A 22651-nucleotide genomic window follows, 5' to 3' on the forward strand; every position below is an offset into this window, starting at 1 on the left:
CAACAAATGCGGCAAAAACCACCAACCAAGGCGGCAAGCCCAGGCTGAAAAGATCCCCACAAGAAACACTGGGGCTAAAATTATGATAAGATGCTAAGATTAAAGACATAAGATGTATAGAAAAACATACAATTCAGAATAAGATGCATAAAATTAAATTAAATACATAAAATAGCCTATGCTAAAACTAATAGAATAAATTAGCAGTTCAAATCACCAAAAGCTAAATTGAAAAGGTGGTCAGTCAAGCACCCTTGAGCCCTTCTTAAAAACCTCTAAAGGTTTTTATCATCAATTGCATTGATGATGATGTATTTTACGTTTTTTAATCCTATGTGAACCAAACGTTTAGATTTGAGGTGTTCAGTAGAACACCAAAACAGCTCTTTCTCCAAATTCTGTTTGGATTTCCATTTCCCTTTAAAGACCTTTGACTGTCAACATTTTTCTAGACCTGTATTGTTCAGTTCATGGTCAAACACTGTGCTTGTGTTTAACATGGATATGTGCTGCTCAATATTTAAAGTCTCCCTCCGGTCATCTTTTGATCAGTTTTCTAATGTTCCCAGTGAATTATAATTTTGTCGTTTTTAACCAAAATCTAAAAAACCTGTGTTGTTTTCTAGAACATAGCTTCTTCAGAGCAGCAGGAGTTCATTAGAAATTTACCTCTGAGTTGTGGGCGGGGACCGTTGGTGCAAAACACCCCCAACTCCCATTGCCAATAACTGAGCTCTCTGTTTTTATGCTTTCTCCCGCCAGCTTACATCCCCAACCTAATGCTACACATGTGATGAGCATTCAAGAACTTGCTAAACGGGCATTCTTGAACACACTTTGATCTTACTGTGTTCACACTGGACTGTCGCCACCCATACTAGCGCATGTGCTCACAGTTGGAAGAGGCTTGGTGTGAAATGTCAGAGCGTTGCAAATCTGGTGAATCTTGTTCCAGGCTTTTTCTTTCACCGCTCTACGCCGATACATGAAAGACTTGGTGTCATAGAATTGAAGTTGGGCACAAACCCCAATTATTCATATCGCCTTCATGATCAATTTCCAAACAGTTGGCATTTCCGCCTCTCCAAAAAGGATTATAACAATAGGTCAAAGTTCAACCGGTAAAACCTTTGATGCGTGTTTAATGGCCACTCATTTGTACCGAGAACCTGAAAATGGACTTAAAAACTTGTTACATATGGGTTATGAACGCAAGTTTATTGAACACGGAAGCCCGAAACACACGTTTAAATAGACTTCATTGGAAGGGGTTGTTTGAGGCATCAGAATGGAGCAGAGCAGGGAGCTTGTGGAACGCCCAGCGAATTCTTTCCTAACAAAAATGATCTTTTTCAGACGTCTTTTTTTCATCTGCTGCTGATTCACAATAATTTAAGGTTAACGCTTAAATTCCTTTGCATATAATCCTCCATCATTAGAAAAATGCCACAAGATCATGATAAAAACACAATTTTCAATGAAATGGTTTGAAGTTGGCTTGTTCTTTATTCTAAATGTAATATATTTATGCATAATAATTGATTGTTTCCAGATGTTTTGTACAACGATTTTCCTTTAAAATTAATCTGAATTAAAATGGTCTGTTCCTTGGAAAATACGTGGAAATTTTTTTGTGCACACCACATTTGTGCATTCAACAACATTTGGTTATTAAATGGCTTTATGGGTTATTGTTTTATCACATGCAAAAGTGCCTGTCGTGACTGATTTATGAAGATCATCAACACACCGACACCTTCAGAGGACTTACTGCCTGCAGAGTCAACCTGAGGACAAACTGGACAACGTCAAACTTCAAAGGGGGGTTCTCAGACTCCACAAGGTGTTTGCATCATGATTGAAGATAAAAAATCCTCCCTGCAAACTAAAAGCCTGACATAAAGACATTTAATATAAACTGCTTGTAAAAAATGTTTTTTTACTCCACATATCTATAAATATGTTCAAGGTAGAAATAACATATTTTCAAATTGAACTTTTTATCTTAAAATGTAGTTTCTAAATTCAAAAAGTAAAGAAATAAACTTACATAGACTATTGTAAAATTTAAAATGTGATCTTTTTTTATTGTTTATTTTAAGCAACTTGAAAAAATTACAATAATTAATACATTAAATGTATATAATGTATTTATGTATTTACACTCAGTATTTTATACAATCGAAATACATTATACAGATACTGGCTCTAATTTCTTTTTCATTACAAAATTAGTTTTAGGAGATGTGAACCCTTAATTAAAAAAATAAAAGGAACATATTTTCATATTTGTAGTCACCTTAAATTGATACTTTATCCCAAAAGCTGAAACGATTACCTAAAATATCAGATTACTGTTTTTTTAGCTGACTTTTTGAAGATGAGACAGTTTCTAACCAGTGAGAGTGTGTAACCACCATGCAACACCATCATCTGTCCATACGTCATAAGTGCACACAACTTCATGATACACTTACCAAACACACAACAAGGATACGCTCCATTTTCCTGACGTCCCATGAGGATTGCCATTCGAGCCGAGATGGGCCCACTCCTCTCTACGGCCCTCCGTGTACAACCCAAAAACCCACCACACCTTACCGGGTCAGGAGCATGTGACCAAGGCTTTACTTTAGTCAAAGTACTGGTTTTATAACTGAGTGCCACTATATACTTGAACCTCTGTGTAAGAATCCCTTATAAAATCAAAGTTTCACAATATGCAGCATCATTCTGGATGATTTCTAGTTATGTATACCCCTTGTGCTATCCTAGGCTCTTTAACAGTGGGAGTGGGGTCATCTGGACCCCACAAGACAGTGCGCTAAACCTTTTTCCTTCAATGATTTTTGTTTTTATTTTTTTAACTTGTCCTGTCCAACAGCTGGGCAGACAGATGAGAGCTGAAGGCCTCTTGTGTTGGACATATTTTACTTTAACAATAGGGGTTATTAATCTTCAGACAAACCAAAGGTATGACTGAATAAACCCCTTTTGGAATCGAGGCCAAACTTTATTCATTTCAATCATATTTTAGAATCTTTTGTGTTGGACCGGACGGAAAAGGAAAGGAGGGAAGAAGAGAGAGGGATGTTAGAGAGAGGGGGATAGGTGGGTGATTATAAAAAGGGGGGGGCAGGGTAACACCATGAAGCAGCATAAAGCAACAAGTTTCTGGATGTTTATACTTTTTACGGTGAGGTTCATATGTAATGCAGGTCTGTAAGGGCGGGGCCTGTCCACACACACACATTCAAATGTTATCAACACACCTGCTAGCTGCAAAAATGTCCACATGTCAACATGCACACAAAACAGATAGTGTTCACACACGCATACCTATGCCTTTAAACCAACTAGTGTGAAATCTTTCATTCATTCAGTCATGCAAGCTATTAGTGCAAAGGTGAGCTAACACCTGTGCTCAGGTGAGTGTTTATGTTCTTCTAAAATGGATGGAGGAATGTGAAAAGAAGGAGGAGGAGCGCCCAGCTACCCCCAAGACCCCCGCCGCAGCAGCAGCGGCAGCCGGAACCCCCCAACGCCACACGGGAGCAGATAGAGAACAACCGCCCTCCCGGGCGATCACATCTGCCACCCAGGCCAGGGCCAGCAGGACCACCACGGGGCCCCCAAAGTCACAGAGCAGGGGGGGCAGGGGGGGGGGGGGGGGGGGACAAGAGAGTTCAGCTCCAGCTCAACCAGGAGAGCAGCCCCCTGCAGGGACGGCGCAACGTGGGGCCCCGCCCCAGAAGAGTGCCCACAGCCCCAGATGAGCACCCCATCACCACCGCTCAATCTTCAATGATTTGTGATCTTCACTGGTGTCCATGGATTACATGAAATCTTTCCACCTCTATCCACCTTTGTCATGGTAGGGAGAACACGTCAATGGAAGGGTGGGGTCATCTAGACCCTATAAGATAGCACAGGGGTTAAAACTATGTGTCCCTCTATGTTTTAGTTTGTACTTTGCCCAGAGACATTACTTTTTTTTAATATCATGGAGAAACATTGAGTACAGATGGTAGATCGTCATCAAATTTCAGTAACTCAGTTAAATTTAATGTGTTTTCTTCATCAGGTCTGTACTATAGTACACACGTCAATCAACTCATCGTTCGTCTCTGATCAACCTCCGGCCCACTGCTGCTCCCCGTCGGAAGTCAGGTTCTTCATCACATTTGGTTTCTCTGTAGTCAAGGCCATCTTCATCCTCCCTCTCTGCATCCTGGTCCTCCACCTGGGTCTACAAAGATGGTGGCAGCAGCGCTCCTACAAGTCAGTTGGCCACTCGGACGTCTTCACCTACCACCTGGCTGCCATGGAGCTGTTCTGGGGCAGCAAGACCATTGCTTCAGCCACGGGTCATTGCCAACAGGACCAGCGAGAGAACAGTATTAGCTCAATGTGTACACTTGTAAACCAATCCATTGTTTTTTATCTTATTTATTATGAGCAACATGATTTATGGTATGAGTATATTTAGCATGTTTAATAAAAACATTATTCAGGTGTCTTTTGTATCCTCATGGATTCTTTTAAGCACATTTGATTTTTGAATTGCTCAGCAAGTTCCTGCCTGTAAAACATGCAAACAGCTGAGTCCAGTGTGGTTTGGAGACCTCACCAGCACAACCACAGCAGAGAGCTGCTGCCACGGTCCTCATGAACCGGAGAAACATCAAGATAAAACATGTAAGTGTTTGGAGTGTAGACTAACATTTTTACCAAAGTGCTCTGTCTCAGCATCAGGTTGATTTCTATAGCCTACTTGAGTCATTTTATTGATTCATGTTTGCTATTTTTATTATTTTTTACTTGTTTATTATTTTTCCAAAAGCCTCTATGTAACAATTAAACTTTAGAAATAAAGGAATATAAAGAGAAAAATGTAAAATTCTTTAAACCAAATGTTATCTAGTAACATTTGCAAACTTTATGGAGAAACAAACCAGTTTTTTATCATTTTGACAACAAATAATTTCTCTGATCTTTCTCTGTTTCTAGATGTTTACACCATATCTTAGATTGGGTTGGTCACACATATTTAGTATTTTTCTTTTGTTTTTGATGCCTCATTTGAATTTGATGATAAATTTAGTTTTTCTTATACAAGTATATGATTTACACTCTAGCAAAAATCAAATCTGACTTTAGATTATCAAAAAACTTTAAGCGTCCAGTTTCCAAATATCTACATCTCAAATTAAAATGCTACAACATGAGATTTAGGTTAAAAGGACAATTTAAAACTGCCTGTTGATATTTTACAGATGATGAAGAGTCAACGAAACAAAGTTGCTGATTTGTAAAAGTTAGTTTTGATTTGTAAAAAATGTAATAAATGCAACATTTTCTTTTTTTCATAGAATCCCATTACAACACTAAGAACTCAATCCAGGCTCAGATTATCTGTCAGGGCAAAAAGAATAATCATATTTTGTTTTTATTACATCTAATTCTTTCTGTATTACTTTATAACAGAGGAGGACTATCTGCGCTAAATTTTCTGAACAGGCTTCATTCTTTCTTTAGATTTGCATATAGGAAAAATCTTTAATATCCCTTTGACAAGTTTCCGTGAATCAGAAACTTTATTTTGTTGAATCTTCATGTTCTGAACAATATTTTCAGCCTGTATAAACTTAGACTTGGTGTTAGATCTGTCAAATTTCCCCTTAAACGCAGTAGCGGTTCTAGGCACGGGCCGTCCGGGCGGTGGCCTGGGGCGGAAAACTGAAGGGGGGCGGCACCGGCGGCTCAGCCCTTGTAAAATATTATATGCACCACTATTGGTTTACTTATGTCACAGTTTGTGAGTTTGTAACAGCCTGAACCTGGCCGCGCCGCCGCCCTCGCCCCGCAGCTGTGCGCTCTCCTGTCTTTGAGAAGTAGACACAAATGTGTGTGAAGAAGAAGGGAGGGGGCGCGGGGGGAGCACGGAGCACCACCGCGTTTGCGCATGCGCAAAACCTGGCGGGCTCATCTTTCAGGGGAGGCGACGGTCGCGGGCTTGATGAAAAAAATAAAAGTAAAAACTGCGACTGCGCCGTCATGTAGCGAATCAGCGCCCCTGGCTATAGCTGCACGCGCTCCTGCTGGAAATGTGTGAAGAAAGGGGGGGGGGGGGGGGGGGGGCTGCGGGGAATCAGTTCAATTGTGGGACGCTTCCAAATTAAGTGGCTAGGTGGGGACAAGGGCGGGGGTTTGAATCTACTTTATAAAACCTTTTTATAAGTCAGTCATAAGGTGACATTCTATATCCTACACTTTAATAAAGGTATAGAAAATATATTCTGCTTTTTTTGGGTTAATTTTGTGTTAAATGCCCAAATGAAAAAATGGCATCACAAAACAATGCTGTCACTAAGGTGACAGTTGGTTCAGTCAACGGACTTGATGCCTTCTTCGTGACGTGAGGACATTTATGCCAAACAAACGCCAAAAACATCTAAAATATGGAGAAAAAAAGGTCAAAGCCATCTGGTGCCCAATTTAGAAAGAAAAGAAAAGAAGAAGAGGAGAAAAGAGATAAAGAAAAGGGTAAGTCCTCACAGCTTGATGCATGTCTTTTCTAAATTCTAATGCTACCTGCCCTACAACAACGTTGCCGATGAAAACTTTATTTTGGTCGATGACCAACACTGAAGTAGGCCCAAATGTTGCAAATAGCGTCTTTTTTTTTTTTTTTTTAGATTTTATTCTTAAAAATTTGCTCTGCCTTAACTTGTAACATTAGTTATGATTCATGTGTCCGTCTGCTCTGCTGTAACACAAAGGTTTTGTTGGGTTTTGCTGTTGTATACTAGTTCATAATGTTAAAAAAGCTGTGATGGTTACACAGCATGCTGCTGCTGCCATAAGATGCTAATGGGGCAAATAATTTGAGATTGGTCTTAAATTTAATAATCGTTTATTCGTTATTTCGTTATTTTTTATTTGTTTTACAAATGTGGGATTATATCTTTAGCCAATAGAATTTCCATAAATCTGTAGGTAGTTTTAAAAATGAATATTTACCATTTACTGCAACTCTATGGGGACAAAACATAATTCAACAGGTCATAACTGAAAATTTTCCAATCAAAGGATTGAAGACGGAAAACATGAGCTAATTTTTCTTCTCTGAAGTAGAGATCGATATAGAACATGACAATTTAAATTTCCAATTCATAAATGTTTTTAAAATATTTATTTTATATTATTTATTTAATATTGATTTAATATTTCTTAGCTAACTGTATTTTTGCCATGCTTATGGTCTTTTATTTTTTGTGTTCTGATAACTATTATAATGCTGTTCAGAATTCTGACATCTTTTGTATCCACTTCTTAATTTCAATGACAATATAACATGTCAGTTGACAAAGACAAACAAAGTTCTGTTGTGACTATGGGGGGGGGCGCCTGGGGAGGGTCTCGCCCGGGGAGTAATTCAGGGTAGAACCGCCACTGCTTAAACGTCAAAGCAGAGGCTAACTTTGGCTGCGTCCGACTTTTAAGGTGTAACGGATAAATAAAGTTACATTAAACAGTGCAGTCATAAAACTGGTAAAAACATGAACTCTACCATACAGAGCCAGTTATGTATGTGAGACCAACTGTTGCAATAAATCCATATTTTGAGGAAAAACTCCTGGTTTTTATCGGTAAATAGCAGATTTCTTTTTCTTTGAGGTCGTAGACCCTTCCTCCACTTCCTCAGTGGCTCAAAAGTAATCTTCTGAAAAAGTTAGTTTTTTTAATAACGTTGGGCTTTTAATTTAGAGGTCAGAGCCGTCGCTCAAAAAAGGTAACGGCTGGATTCAAAACACGTCTGGGGGGACTTGACATGCATGAAGAGTAAGTCATAGACAGATGTGGTGGACAGAATCCAGTAGTTTTCCTAAATTAAACTTCTTTCAGAATAAACAAAACAGAATTATTATTTTTTGTATTTGGTGTGGTACCAAGTGACCCTTGGGCCACCACTGGACTGTGGCTTGGGGGTTAGGGATGACGGGTTTTAAGAATATTAAAGAGTTAGAGAAAGACACAAAACTAAACAGGAAATGGTTAGCCTCAAAAGCAAACAGATGGATTTTGACTTGGATTCTAAAGTGGAGAGGAAGCATGGTTACCTTTTTATTTCAAATGGAGGTCATGTGAAAAGAAAACCAACGTTTTGATCATAATATTGGCAGAAAATCTGTATACAAGTTTCCAACCATCCACCCACCCACCCATCTGTCCGTCCATCCAGTCAAACCACCCATCCATCCGTCCGTCTGTCCTTCTGCCCATCCATTTATCCATCCATCCATCCATCTAAGCCCATTTAATCCCTTTGAGGTCATAGGGTTGCTGGAGCCTATACCAGTTTATTCACTCCAAATAAGCTGTTGGTTCACCCTGGATAGATTTCCAGAACACGAGCAGATTATACGAAGTCGTTTACGAAGTCGTTTTTGAGGTGGGCCTAAAAAGAGAGGTTACAATAGTCAACACAGGACGGAACAAGGCAGTGAACAAGTATGGAAGCAGAATGGGGGGTAATAAACGGGTGGAGGCAATTTAAACGAAGTAAACTGATCAAGTCAAGCTATTCATAGAAGATTGTAATTGTTTTATCTTTCTTAATATTTTCAGGTCTTCACTGTTGGCAGCAAATATGTCCAACGTCTCGTCCATCTCTGATCAACCACTGGTCTACTTCTGCTCCGCCTCAAAAGCTAGACACTCCCTCACTAGCATTTTCATGATCAAAACCGTCCTCGTCTTCCCTCTTTCCACCATAGTCCTCTACCTGGGTTTCCAAAGATGGCGGCAGCGGCGCTCTTTCAAATCTGTGAGCCACTCGGACGTCCTCACCTTCCACCTGGCTGCCATGGAGCTGCTCTGGGGCCCTGGGATGATCTGCTACCTTTGTGGAACATTCCTCAACAACTTTCTGATGATATTAATAGGAGGGTTTGTTTTCTCTGTGGTTTTCTACGGAGAAATGTTCTTCCACATGCTGACCTGTGTGGATCGGTACCTGGCTGTTGTTCATCCAATCGTCTATGTGAGGCTGAGGAGCACTCAGGGGGTGAAGATCAGAAACGCCTGCATTACATCTGTTTGGCTGCTGTCCTTTGGACTTTCATTTTTACAAACAGATACAACGGGTCAAGGAACGATGATCTCTGTATTATGTTGTTTGGCTGTTTCCATCATCGTCGTAACGTTCTGCAGTCTCTCTGTTCTCTGCTCTCTGATTCGTCCCGGGCCGGGAGAGGGGGGTGGGAAAAATAAGCATGTTGACCAGTTAAAGCAAAGAGCTTTCCACACCATCACAGCCATATCCACAGTCCTCTGGTTGTGGTTTTTGGTGCTTCTTGTTGGAAGCGCTCAGACTCAGTCTTCTCTGGTTATAGCTTGACATCCTGTGAGCATACTGATTGAGAAGGCTTCCACTAAGAAATCCAACCCCCGGCCAAACAGACTGGATACACGACAAATATAATTTATTAGTGTTTAAAATCCATAAATAACATCATGAACTACAGACTGGGTTTAGATTTGGTAAAAGTCACAAACACAACAAGGTATTAAACATACAGACTTTCACTACAGACATTTTCTCTGCCTCACTGCACAAAAATCAGATAGTTACCTTTCCTAAGTTAAAGTTTTACCTTTTTAGGCTAATTGGATCTACTGTCTGAGATGCTTCTGCAGCGCAGTTTTTCTTCTCTGCAAAGAAACATCAGAGGGGCCGCCACGCTGGAGGGCAGGTTAAAGAAGCCCATCATGAGTTAAACATTAATAGCATCTTTTATGTTTATAACGTTTGCCTGTAAAATAATATTAGATGTTAGCAGCACCGCGAACCAAAGCCAGAACATGAACATTATCACAGCCATGGTGTGGAAAGCTCTCTGCTTTGACTGGTCAACCCCGCCTCCCTCCCCTGGCCGTGAGCGAATGAGAACACAGAGGACTGAGATGCTGCAGAACATGGTGAGGATGATGCAGACGCTCGAAAGGCTGAACATGGTGATGCTGTGGTACAGATAGGGTACTACCTTAGGTACTACAAAGAAGTTTCTGACAATGAGCCCACAGGAGGTCAGCCAGGTGCAGGCGATGCTCAGGTTTCGGATCCGGGACCCCCTGGCGTTACGCACTCGCATGTAGGTGATGGGGTGAACGACAGCCAAGTACCACTCCACACAGATGAGGACATTGAACAGCATCTCTCCGTGGAAGGCGACATATGTAAACACTCCTACCACTTTCAGAAACACAACATTATAGACTAAACCAAAGACACTGCAGAGATAAGCAAAGAACCAGAACAGCTCCATGATTGCAAGGTTGTAGGTCAGAATGTCTGAAGGGCTGGCAGACTGGAAAGAGCGCCGGGGACGCCATCGGAGGAAACCCAGGTAGAGAACCAAGGTGCTGAGAGGCAGAAGAAGGATGGCTCTGATAATGCTGACAGCGTCAAAGATTTTGGAACTAAAAAGGTCTGGATCATGAGAGATGGAGGAGGAGTTCACCGATGAATTTACTGCATCCATTGCTGACCTAAATAAGAAACAACAGATGTCAGGATGAAGAGAAAAAGTGGCTGTATTTTGTTCTTAGCAAAAAAAAAGAAACAATAAAAAAAGGAAAGACATTTCATCTTGGAAGATGTTTGTTGACCAGGAGCATTCAGACCAGTGACGTGCGGTGAGGTTAATGGCTGGTGAGGCACTGACGTCAGTCAGATTTACAAACATATGAACCATACTGAGTAACTTATTCACCATTTGATTGACAACAGTTAAGGTGTTTTGTTTAAAATATAATTTCAACATGTTTTGTTCATATACAAACTGCAGCACAGAAAAAAGCACAAACCTTATTATCGTCTTACCTTTACTCGTAAATAAAGTCCATACGCCGCTCCTTCTGAAGAAAATGATTTGCCGCTTGCTTTCACTTATTCTATTATTTTTAGTGTCATAATCTCAGGGCTCACTGGCGCCCCCTAACATGAGGCACGAGAACTGCTGGCCTCACCCAGCAGCTTTTTCGCCGGCGTTTAGCGCTCAGCACAAGAAACACGTCCCTCACATACAGTTATTTATAAAAACAAACACTGTACATCATATACATCGGCTAAATTATATAAACTCAGCTCATATAGTACAAGTGAATGAACCGACACACAGAGAGACAGCAGTACCGTCTGACTGCATAGGTATTGCGCAATCCAAGGTGAGGCTCAGCGGGCTGGTGCCTCATCGCACGTCACATCTTAGTATCTGAACGGCAAATGCGGAAATTCAGCGATTTTGAAAAGAAAAAACACCCAAAAATGGTACATTTAAATGGAAAATGACTGCAAAGCACAAATTACTGATTAAATATAATAATTGAATTTATTTTTTTCTCTTTTCTTCCCATAATGTGCCTCACCTGCCTCTCCTGACTGCACATCACTGGTTCAGACATTCTGCTGAAGTGGCTTTTGTGACCGTCTCCCACCTCATTCTTAAAAGAGCATGAATAATCTGTTGGCCGTCCCAATGAACTGCTGAATGGAGAGGATGACTGCCGTATCAGGGACAGACCTGACCAGAGGGTGAAACAGAATTAAACCACACCTGTGTTAGATTTGAATGGTTGTCAATGGTTTCTTAAAGCCCTTAAAGTGTGAAGTTTGTCTTCTTTTAGAAGCTGTTGACATTTGTTTTTTCAAACTGTAGACACAGAAACAAACCTGTGGAACATAAAACTCACCACTGCTGATACTGGAGGGGTTTAAAGTTTCCTCAGACCAGGAAGTAACCCAGTCTTTGTCCTATCATGTAAGCAGCCACAGTACATCACAACAATGCCAAGTTGGTACCAACACCAACGTGTACGGAACTACAGGTACCGTGTTTAAAAAAGTGTATTTCAGGAGTTCATGTGTTTTGTTTTTTGTGTTCTTCATTTTGATGCTCTATTCTCCTGCTTTACTTCAGTGGTCTATCAATCACTTTGATTTGCCTATGTGGGCGGGCCCATTCGAGAATGGGTGAGGCCATTAGGGTGGGCGGAGCTTAATAATGCCAAAGACAAAGTAAATAAATGTTTTTGAGTCTTCAGAGCCAACGATTCTAATTCACCGACCTGATGGATCAGAGTGATGCGTACAACAGTCTAAAAAAATACTGTTGTCATGGAGATGAGCGACAAAATATGTTTTTTTTTTATAAGGGAGATGCAGCCCTGCAGTGCAGAATGTCAGAAAAAAAGGAAATAAAACATCTAAGGCACATGCAAGCCCTCTCCTGATTCATCACACTTTGTTTCTGGAAAAAATGGAATTGTTTTCTCATCGTTCAAGCCTCATTTAGGAACTGGAATTGTTTCAAAAGTCCAGGTCTGACACCAGAGAAAACCTAAATGTTACCCATCCAATTAGATAAACGTGCATTTTTGATTCAGCTGCTACATTTTATTTTGTGTTATTTTATTTTTGTTGGATTTGTCCCACTTTCCACTGGCTTGAAGAGCCTCTGAAGCAAACAGGCTTTGGGGAAAATTTCACAAGAAACCAGCCTTTAAGTTGGTGGTGGTGGTGGGGGGGGTTAAAACTGTTGGTGTAATAGAGCCCACTAAGTCCTGCCAGAAGGCCTGTGGGGATCCTGAGTCCACTTCGACTTAACAGATCAAATTATGTCCTATGAAATCGTCTACTGCCAGAAGAAGAAAGTCTGTTTCCAACCAAAGCAGCCCAGGTATCCAAATAAACACCAGTGCACTTGTTTAGAGAATTATAGCTAACAGATGATCAGGTTGAAGTGTATTTCCCTCAGACCTTTTGGGAACATCAATAGTTGACAGAACAATCGTACCATCTCAAAGACCAGGGGCCTCATTTATAAACGTTGCGTATGTACAAAAGAAGGCGTACGCCACTCTCTTCGCAATAGTTGAGATTTATAAAAAGCAAACTTGACGGGAAAATGTGCGGTCCTTCACGCAAGCTCTGACCCAGACGTACGCACAAAAACGGGTGAAATGAGAAACGGCGACACCGTCGGCAGATGGAAGAAACACGTGAAAGTGAAAATGACAATACTGCCTCTCAGAAATAACATGAAGACTTCACAAAGCTAGTCTTACAATTAACAGCTACACCAACACCCGTTTGATCGATCAGCAGTGAAACAAACAAAAAGAATCAAACGAAAATTACAACAGAAATTCAAATAAACATTTATTTGCAAAAAGAAAAGTGAAATATTTTCTGCAATATTGTCATGTTGTGCAATTCATCCTCATAAATAATATAGTTAACAGAACAAAATAATTTACAAAACTGATATTCCCGTCAATGTGTCCGTCTGGTGCAGCAGAAATAGGTGCAGGCGTGTCCACTGGGGAAAGTTGTTTTCATAGTAAAACATTTCTGCATAAGCTATGGAATTATGGTATTCATGCATGTGCCTTTAGTTTGTTTTATTTTTGATAAAACAATGTATGGCGTATGTCTCAACCATTCAGAAAGCAACAAGAAAAAACTTTTGCGCTGATCAGTTTCCCATTTCCACGTGGATTATTTCCGACATCTGTAGCTTGTCAGATGTAATTAAATGGAGGGAAATAAAATGCCCCATCACAATGCGTAATGACGCACAATGGCTGATCTTGTGCTCTTAGAAGATGTGGCAAATGGAAGAATTCGGAGTGAACGCATCTTTAGACAGCAAGAAGACTTGCTGGCAAACGAGGACGAGTGGCTTATGAGCCGGTTCCGACTTCCTCGAGCCGTCCTGTTGGACCTCTGCGGGCATTTGGGGGTGTGTCACCCGGTGCATCTGGCGCGTCGGTGCATCTGGCGCGTCGGCGTCCCCCTGCGCCTCAGTCACCACTCCACTAGGGGATTCCCCAATTCTTGCCGCTTGTCTCTCATCAACACCCCCCCCCCCCCCCCCCCCCCCCGTGGCAGAGACACTCTGGCGAAGCAGCGCCAGACGTTTTTTTGCCTCGACTTTGATGTCCGACCATTTCTTTTTTATCGTGAGGCTACAGCATTAACGGCGTCTGCCACCGTTTGCCACTCACGTGGCTTTTTGGCATTAGTAATGTCCACACTGTGCCCTCCAAACACCACTTTTCTCCTCTTTTCCACCTCGCCAACGATAACTTCTACTTCACATTGAGTGAAGTTACGTTTTTTTAATTTCCTCTCTGTGTTTGCCATGGTTTCGCAATCAATGAATATTCATTTGTGGGCGTTTCACGGACTATTTATGGGCAACTATGGGCGTGTCATGAAGCCGCAAAAGCTGCGCTGCATTTAGAATCGGTTGTGATTTATAAAGGGAAAGATGCGTAGGATGTGCGTGCGCACGGTTTTATAAATCCGAATATTTCTGTGCGTACGCACGTCCTAGTTTTCATCCGTACGCCACTTCTGACGCAAATCCTACGCAAAGTTTTATAAATGAGGCCCCAGAGGAGGAATAAAAAGCACTCACCTCTTTTCTGATCCGTCTCAGAGCTCAGGTTGAGAAATGCAAACGTTCAGCTCAGATGTGGATTATGATAGACTCGCCGTGTTTACGTGCTCCAGGCTGCACTGCCTTTTTGCATAACTATCAATTTGAATATTGATAACTTTTCAATCAACATCCCATCCATGAACCTGGTTGAAAGCTCTTTGAACTCATACATCTACAAAAAAGTTGTTGTTTTTTTATGTCAAATCTGGAATCATCTTCAAGAAAATTTCTACTTTTTCCTTCTTTTTGGAGCTGAAACTGCTAAAAATTATAAAGAGTACAACGGTTGAAATAACTTCAGATACAAACGTTTGACAGTGATTTTCTTTTTGTCTTTTTATTCCACGGCTTTGTATATGATTCAATTTTATTAAACACCTCAGTGCCATTCTAAAATCGCTGACATCAGCACTATTCCTTACTGGACCCTATTCTGGAGGTGTTGGTATGGACGCCTTTTTAACCCCTTTGCTGTCCTAGTTTGTGTCACTTTCTTGTATAAAAAATCAATAAGGTATTTTCTTTATGTCTTATTTCTGGTGTTGACATTTGGATCTGGAGTCCTTAATGAAATGTAATCATCACACCATGGTCAGCCCACACTGGTGTGAAAAAAGTTTTCCTTAATTTTCATAATGGAAAATGCCGTCCAGGGCATGTCAGAGTGACGGCCGTGCTACCAGTTAAAATTGGCGAGTAGGGCACTGAGGGGACATCTCCTGATTACTCACAGTGATGTCCCCTCACCCTCTCCACCAAGGGGCCCAAAATGTCTTAGGTGTGGTTAAAATTGGCGGGTAGGGTGCTAGGAGGACATCCACTGCTTGCTGGCAGTGATGACAAAGCACCCCCCCTACCATGGTCCCTACATGTCTAAGGTGCAAATAAAACCGAAAGAGGGGGGGCCCACTCTATACGGCAGCCATGGGAGTGGGACCACTGCCAAGTAGCCCCCCCCCCCAAAGTGCATCGCAGGCTAAACCACCCACCCCTCACCCTAAAATGAAGTTATATGCGGAAGGCGGTAAGTTGGGGACAGCTGGTAGACCACCCAGCATAGGGGCCAGGCCCCCGCAGCCCCTATGCCGGGGGAGGCCCCATCCCTGGAGGCGCCGACACCCCAGGCCCAGCACCACCCACCCCACACAGAGAGAGAGGAGCCAGAAAGCCCCGCCTCCCCAGAGCAAGTCCAGCCCTTCCCCCCCAAGCGCCGGCCCTAGAAGAGATCTGGTCAGGCCTCAACGGAACCGAGGCAGCCGACCGGCCGGGGCAACCGGCGATTGCCTCAGGGGAGACACCGACCCGTCAACCCCCCAAGGTCCCGTACCAGTAGTGGGCTCCCCCTTCCCCCCAGAACACCCCCTCACTGGACAAAGCCGACAAGCCCCCCACCCCACCCCAGACCCCACAGCCGAAGCGGATGACACTCAGAGCGACCGGGGGTCCCAAGAAGGTTGTCCCGTCCAGTCCCAGAGCCAGGGAAGGGCTGATCCTAGCCCCAGGTGTAAATGGGCAGCCCATCCAGCACCGCTGACCCCCCCCCCCCACCCCCCCCACCCCCCGAGCAGGGCCCCCCGCCAACCCCCCCCCAGCACAGGCAAAGGGACCACCCCCCCAAGACAAGCCAGACCACCACTCAAGCCCCCCCACCACGCACCCCCAAACCCAAGCCCAGAGAACCACGCAGCGCCCTAGCCCGCCCAACCCAGGCACTGGACCCGGCCCCCCAACCAACGGAGGCCCCAACCCCCACCCCGAACCACGGCAGAAGGGCAAGGAGCAGCGACGACCAGGCCTCCCACCCCCTAAGTCATGGAGTCAGCTATGGGAGACCAAAGAGACTGAATTCTTTCAAAGTTAAATGAATTTTGGGTTGACATTTTTTCAAAGCTGATACGATCAAGCAGCAGATTTCTGTGTTGACATTTAAATAAATATCTTTGTATTTAAACTTTTCAGTAATAATAGATTTAAGTTGCTGATATTCCAAGAAATGATTTATTCCATGTTTGTCTTGAATTTCCTGGGGAGTTATGAATCTTCTATCAATAATTATATGCTCTAGTTGTTTTATGCCCCCTGCTTGCCAAGCTGGGAAGTGGATAATTTTTTTGTTTATAAGAATGTCTGGGTTGTTCCAGATGGGTGTCATTTTGCACGGTTGAATTGATGATTTTGATATTTTGAGAAATTCCCACCAGGCTGTTAAAGTGGCGTTTATATTAATAGTTTCAAAACTATCCTGTTTTTTAACTGTTTGGCTAATAAATGGTAGCTGTGACAGGTTGATCTTTCCACATAACGCCTGTTCCAAGTCTAACCATGAGTTGGTTTCTGGATTATTTTTTAACCATTTTAAGATGTATTGTAATCTACTTGCAAGAAAGTATTTGTGGAAGTTAGGTAATTCTAATCCTCCACAGCTTTTTGCAGATTTTAAAGTTTTTAGACTAATTCTTGCAGGTTTATTGTTCCATAGAAAGCTTGATATGGATGAGTCTAATGTTTTGAAGCATTTTAGTGGCGGTTGTGTGGGAATCATTGAGAAGAGATAATTAACTTTGGGTAAGATTTTCATTTTAACCGTGGCTACCTTGCCCATAAGGGACAGAGGCAGGTTGGTCCAGCGTGTTAGATCGTCCTGTATGTTTTTCAGTAATGGGGTGTAGTTTAGCTGCACCAATTCTGATAATTTGGGGGAAAAGTAGATACCCAGATATTTGATATTTCCTGTTTTAACTGGCATTGTGAGTCTTTGTTCCGCATTCCTGTTCAGTGGTAATAAAACAGACTTATTCCAATTAATGGAATAGTCTGATATGGAGGTGAATTCATTAATGATCGTTGCTGTTTCATTTACAGAATGTAAATTACATAAAAACAGTAATATGTCAACCGCATAGGGCATAATTTTATGATGGCTGTGTTTGGTTTTAATTCCTATAATGCTCTCATTCTGTCTTATTGCTGCAGCTAGAGGCTCAATAAATATAGCAAAAATAGAGGGGGAGAGTGGGCAGCCCTGTCTGGTTCCTCTTCCAAGAAAAAACCTGTTTGAAGTTTGTTTATTAGTTCTAACTGATGCATTGGGGTTGTAATATAATATTTTTCATGTGTCTCTAAAAGAGACTAATCCCAGATGAGATAAAGCTGTGGTCTCTTACTATTGTTTTATTGTGTGAATTCACTGATCTTCTAACTTATGGTTTCAGTCTGTTGTTGTTTACATCTTTTTATAACAGTTAATGTCTTAGTCCCAACTGACCTTACGGATAGATACTGGATTTTTCTGCAGAACCCCTGTCTAGGGGTTTGCAAATGGGTGTAACACAAAGGTAATAAGGAAAAAAATTAAATTCCAAAGTAAATTCTAAACTAAATTAACTCAAAAACTCTCACGAGACCCGGGCTGAAATTAAGATGGGCATTTATTTACAATGAAAAACTCAAAACTATACAAAAACCACCAAACCCAAATTACAAGGACCAAAGCCTCTAACAATATCTACCAAACGCTGATTCACCACAATTTGAATAAAGTAATACTCAGAAATGTAGTTTTAAACTTAATTGTGTTTATAACAAACATGACAATAGAACATATTAAAAATACCCCAAACACCATTTTCCTCAGATGAGAAATTTGGTGGAAATCTGCAGGAAGAACTGAGGAATCTACTTAGATGAGCAGCCAAACATGTCCAAATGTTTGGCTGGGACAGAACCCTGTGGCAACCAAGAATCTTCACAGGTGTTATTCTTTTATTTTTTATAATTCATTCAACAGGAAAAGTTTGAGAAACAATATGGCCAGACTAAGTTCAAAGGTTATTCAGGAGGTTCATGTTCTGCAGAAAACAAAACTCAGACATGGATCACACATCATTTGAAAAGACAGGAAAAAAATATACAAATAAATAGTAATAAATGATTTGTCATTCATTGTGTCAACATGAAATGCAATGTCCCTTTCTCAAAAAAACATTTATTTGAAACCAACTTTCAATGTCTGTTGAAGCGGCAACATGTTAGTTTCCCAGATCTGTGCAGATGAGAAAGAAGTGACACCAAAGCGATGGGCAGGTCAAACCAGTTTAAAACAGCAAACACATAATTTTTAGCCTTTTCAGTGAGAAGTGGTGACTGTTCAATTATGTTAGGAACAAGAATAGCGAAGAACCACACCCAGAGCACCAGCCAGATGGCGGTGATGGTATGGAAAGCCCTCCTCTTAAACTGGTCAACGCGCTCCTTTTTCCCGTCTCCCTCCCCCGGCCTGGGATGGATCAGAGCGCAGAGAACAGAGAAGCTGCAGAACGTAATCACCAAGATGGAAACAGCCAGAAAGCAGACCAGAGATATCATGCTTTTGTTTCCCACCAAAAAAGCCTCGTAACAGACCAGTCCGAGGCAGAGCAGCCAACCAGAGGCAATGCCAACATTCCTGATCTTCACCCCACGAGCGCTCCTCAGCCCCATGTAGACGATGGGATGGACAACAGCCAGGTACCGATCCACACAGGTCAGCGTGTGGAAAAACATCTCTGCATGGAAGACCATGGAGAAGGTGCAGGATCCCATACCTATGGCTGCAGGACTGAGTAAGTATCTACCACAGAGGTAGAAGATGAACCCGGGACCCCACAGCAGCTCCAGGACAGCCAGGTGACAGGTGATGATGTCAGAGTGGCTCACAGGATTTGAGGAGCGCTGCTGCCGCCATCTTTGAAAACCCAGATGGAGCACAAAGCCACATAAAGGGAAGACCAGGAGGAACTTCACTGCAGAGAAGCTGAGAAAAGAGATGAATTTAGCATCTGAGGAGTTGGAGACCAGAAGAGGGTCGGACTTGGTTGAGAAGTTTACCAACATGTCTGCTGCATCTGACTCACACCTGAATTGGAAGAAAACAAAAAATTAAATAATTTTGTCTGGATAAAAAATAACCTTTCCTTTCCCATCTTCCAGTGGACAGACTTTCAACGTTCTTTTGAAGCTTGACAACCAAAAAGTGGAATCATAACTGCTGTTGTCATCCCTCCTCTGATGTACCACACTTTGGGAGAAAATTATCACTACTGTGTGCCACATAAAACCACCAGGGGCAGCATTGGGTTTAGTCTCTTGCCTAAGAACACCTCTTGGTAGCTTATTGACAGCAATCCTGCCTCTACGTTATGTTCACATCTCTGCTTATGGAATAACGCTGGTCTTTGTCTCCTCTTCAGCCACTGTTTGTAGTGGTGTACCTACTGGTTACAGCCTGTGTCCAAATTCAAGTGAAGTCAACCCAACTGCTGTCGTCAACTTTGCTTCAGTTTAAGCTTACATCAACTTTCCAGATTATATCTCTACAGAAGTCATTGAATGGGACCTTCTCTGCGACCCACTACCAACGATTACACAGACTGGCAATGGTCCTGTTCCAACCCATCACTTTGTCCAGCTTCCCCCCCCTTCAACAAATGGCCTGTTGTCTGACTGACCTGTATTTGACTTTTCTGGCTTGGCCATATATCACTAATTCAGCACTAGCTGATCACAGAATTTTTAAAGCTGTAAATTTAATGATAAATGACGAATAGAAAAAAATCTCAAGTTAGGAAAAAACTCAATATTTTGGAATGCTTATGATAAATGTTGATGTAAAAGAAAAAAACTGGAAAAAAGGGCGAACAAAACAACTTTTTGATGTAAAAACCATCATATTCCGATGATTTAACTGTCTGTTTGATGTTTTCACAATCATCATCATTCCTTTTAAAGAAACCCATAAGAAGCCTTTAAAAGGTTGGAAATCTTTAAACATTTTGACCAAATAAATAAATATCAGACACTCACCTCCTCAGACCTGCAACTGCTTTGGACCCTGAGCTTCAGTGACTCTTGCAGCGCTGATGGCATTTAGAACGGCTTCAGTACAGCTGTGTTTGCATCATATATACGTCCTTGACCAATCAGGTTAATTTCCTGCTGCTGAAAGCAGGTTTGTCCAGACACTGGTAAAAAATCTGCTCTGTCCAGAACAATCCTTCATTTCTGACACTATTCAAATTAGCTGTGAAAACAGATTCTGTGGTGGTGTCAGAGGCCATTCTACAGTTTCTGTGGATTATTTTATCGAAGAAATATTGGACTGAATACAAATGTATTTTTTATGATAAATTCAAAAATAAATATATTCAAGAATTTCTTGATTAGACATGAAAAACAGACAGGAAACTGGTTTGAAGACAAAGAATGAAACATGAAATGCCGTCCAATCAAAGCCACCAATTCGAAAATACAGATTATTTATTGAAAAAACTTCATAAAATTAAAAACCCTTAACAGTGCATTCCTAATTATATTGCAAATTGTATTTGTGTCAAAAAGATATAATTATTTGTTATTTAATTAAAGCAAGGAATTTATTGTGTCTCTGAGCTAAAAATGAGTTTGCCAGTTGAGTTCAGTTAAAGGGAAAACAAATATTAAGCAAACTAACACTTTCAAGCAATATGGGAAAAAAACAAATCTCTCTGCTGCTGAAAAGCATAAAATAGTTAAATACTTTGGACAAAGTATGAAAACTTCGAATATTTCACAAAACTTAAGCGTGACCATTGAACTATTAAGAGATTTATGGCTGATAAACTGATGGTGTGGCCCCCATCCTCCCCTGACGTCAACACTATTGAGGACCTTTGAAGCATCCTTAAGCAAAATACCTATGAGTGGGGGAGGCAGTTCACATCCAAACAGCAGCTCTTTGAAAGTTTTACTGACATCCTGTAAAAAGCAGAAACTCTCCAAATACTCACAAGTCCAATGGATGCACAGATTTTGAAGCTGCTATAAAATAAGGGGTTCTATGTACAAATGTAACTGTCATGGTGCCTCTGTCAGACTCCTCCCCCTCTTCAGCTTCACCCGTCGCAACCAGCTGTTCCTGCTCACCTCATCACCCTGCAGCCTCTTAAGGAGACCCTGGATCATTATTCGATGCCAGTTCGTTGTTGTTCCTACGGTGCTTAGTCTGGCCACTTCAAGTCTTCCCTCATGCCTGTCTGCTCCTCGCTAATACTTTGTTTCTATGCTGCTTCAGGAAACCTCACCCACGAGAAGCTCACCTGGTTGCAGTCCATCATCCGCTCGCCTCACCATGCTTCGTCTCTGACTCCATCTTGGACATCACGGTTACTGCCATCAAGACCCTCCAGCCTCCTCCTCTGGTCGTCCAAGTATCCTGGGATTTATCCATTGTTCAAAAATGCCTTCCCAACTGTGAAAAGTATTAAAACTTTTCCCATCGAACACGCCGCCTCCCGAGTCTCCTTCCGGGTTCCAGCATCTGGGTCTGTCACTCTCGCGAGATCATGACAGTAACTTCTAATCTAATTAGATGTTTTTGATTGAAAAAGCTTTGGATTTCAGAAAATATAATCTCCAAATGCAGCAAATTTATGAAACTCTGTTGTAATAATGTGGAACCGGGACTTTGAAGGTTTAACTTTAATCTTTAGGAGGTTTGGAGTATAGTAGCCGAGGGAAACTCAACACTAATCCAGTAATCTATGGTAAAGTTCAGGATCCAAAAGGCAGAACAATAACAGTTTCACCAGCAAGACGGAGCTGGTGAAACTCTGTGGCAGAGTCTTAAATAGCAAAGCCAACGGGTGGTTTGCATCTGCTAATAACTGCAGGATGATGTGGGGTCAAATCCTGACCCATCCACAGATAAAATGAAAGCCGATGACTCAGTGCCACCATGTGGATCACTGAAGGTTTGAGGCTGTACAACATGAGTTTCAGAGGAAACTCCATGAAGCTGTGGAAATGCCAATGGAAAGTCAGTCGCACAAGTGTCTACTGGATGTGTGTATAAATGCTAACTAGATTGGAAAATGTAGACAATAATTTATTTCATTTGAAAAAAAAAAATCAAATTTGATAGCACTGTATTTACATGTACTTTTTAAAGGCCGTCCAAGTTTAGTTTTTGTTTTGTTTTGTTCACATTAATTCGGTTTCTATTTTATTAGACTCACTGGGAGGGTAGGACTCACTGGGAGGGTAGAGGAGGTGATGCTGTGGTGAGTCGACTTGGCGGCGCGTAAGCATTTGAACAAACATTTTCGATCTTGTTTAATTTTTCC

The 22651-nt window shown here is 41.7% G+C and overlaps 1 protein-coding gene across 1 annotated transcript; it reads left to right on the top strand.

Moving 5' to 3' along the window:
* Positions 1-15515: 15515 nt before the first annotated feature.
* On the top strand, positions 15516-20089 carry LOC144987092 (uncharacterized). Its single transcript, XM_078936023.1, has 2 exons — positions 15516-15896; positions 19570-20089. Exons 1-2 carry the CDS (start codon positions 15516-15518, stop codon positions 19834-19836), a joined length of 648 nt encoding a protein of 215 aa, XP_078792149.1. The 3' UTR covers positions 19837-20089.
* Positions 20090-22651: the final 2562 nt, after the last annotated feature.

The sequence above is a fragment of the Oryzias latipes genome, chromosome 18 (genome assembly GCF_053564925.1).
Source record: "Oryzias latipes strain Hd-rR chromosome 18, Olatipes_Hd-rR_3.1".
Classification (NCBI taxonomy): domain Eukaryota; kingdom Metazoa; phylum Chordata; class Actinopteri; order Beloniformes; family Adrianichthyidae; genus Oryzias; species Oryzias latipes.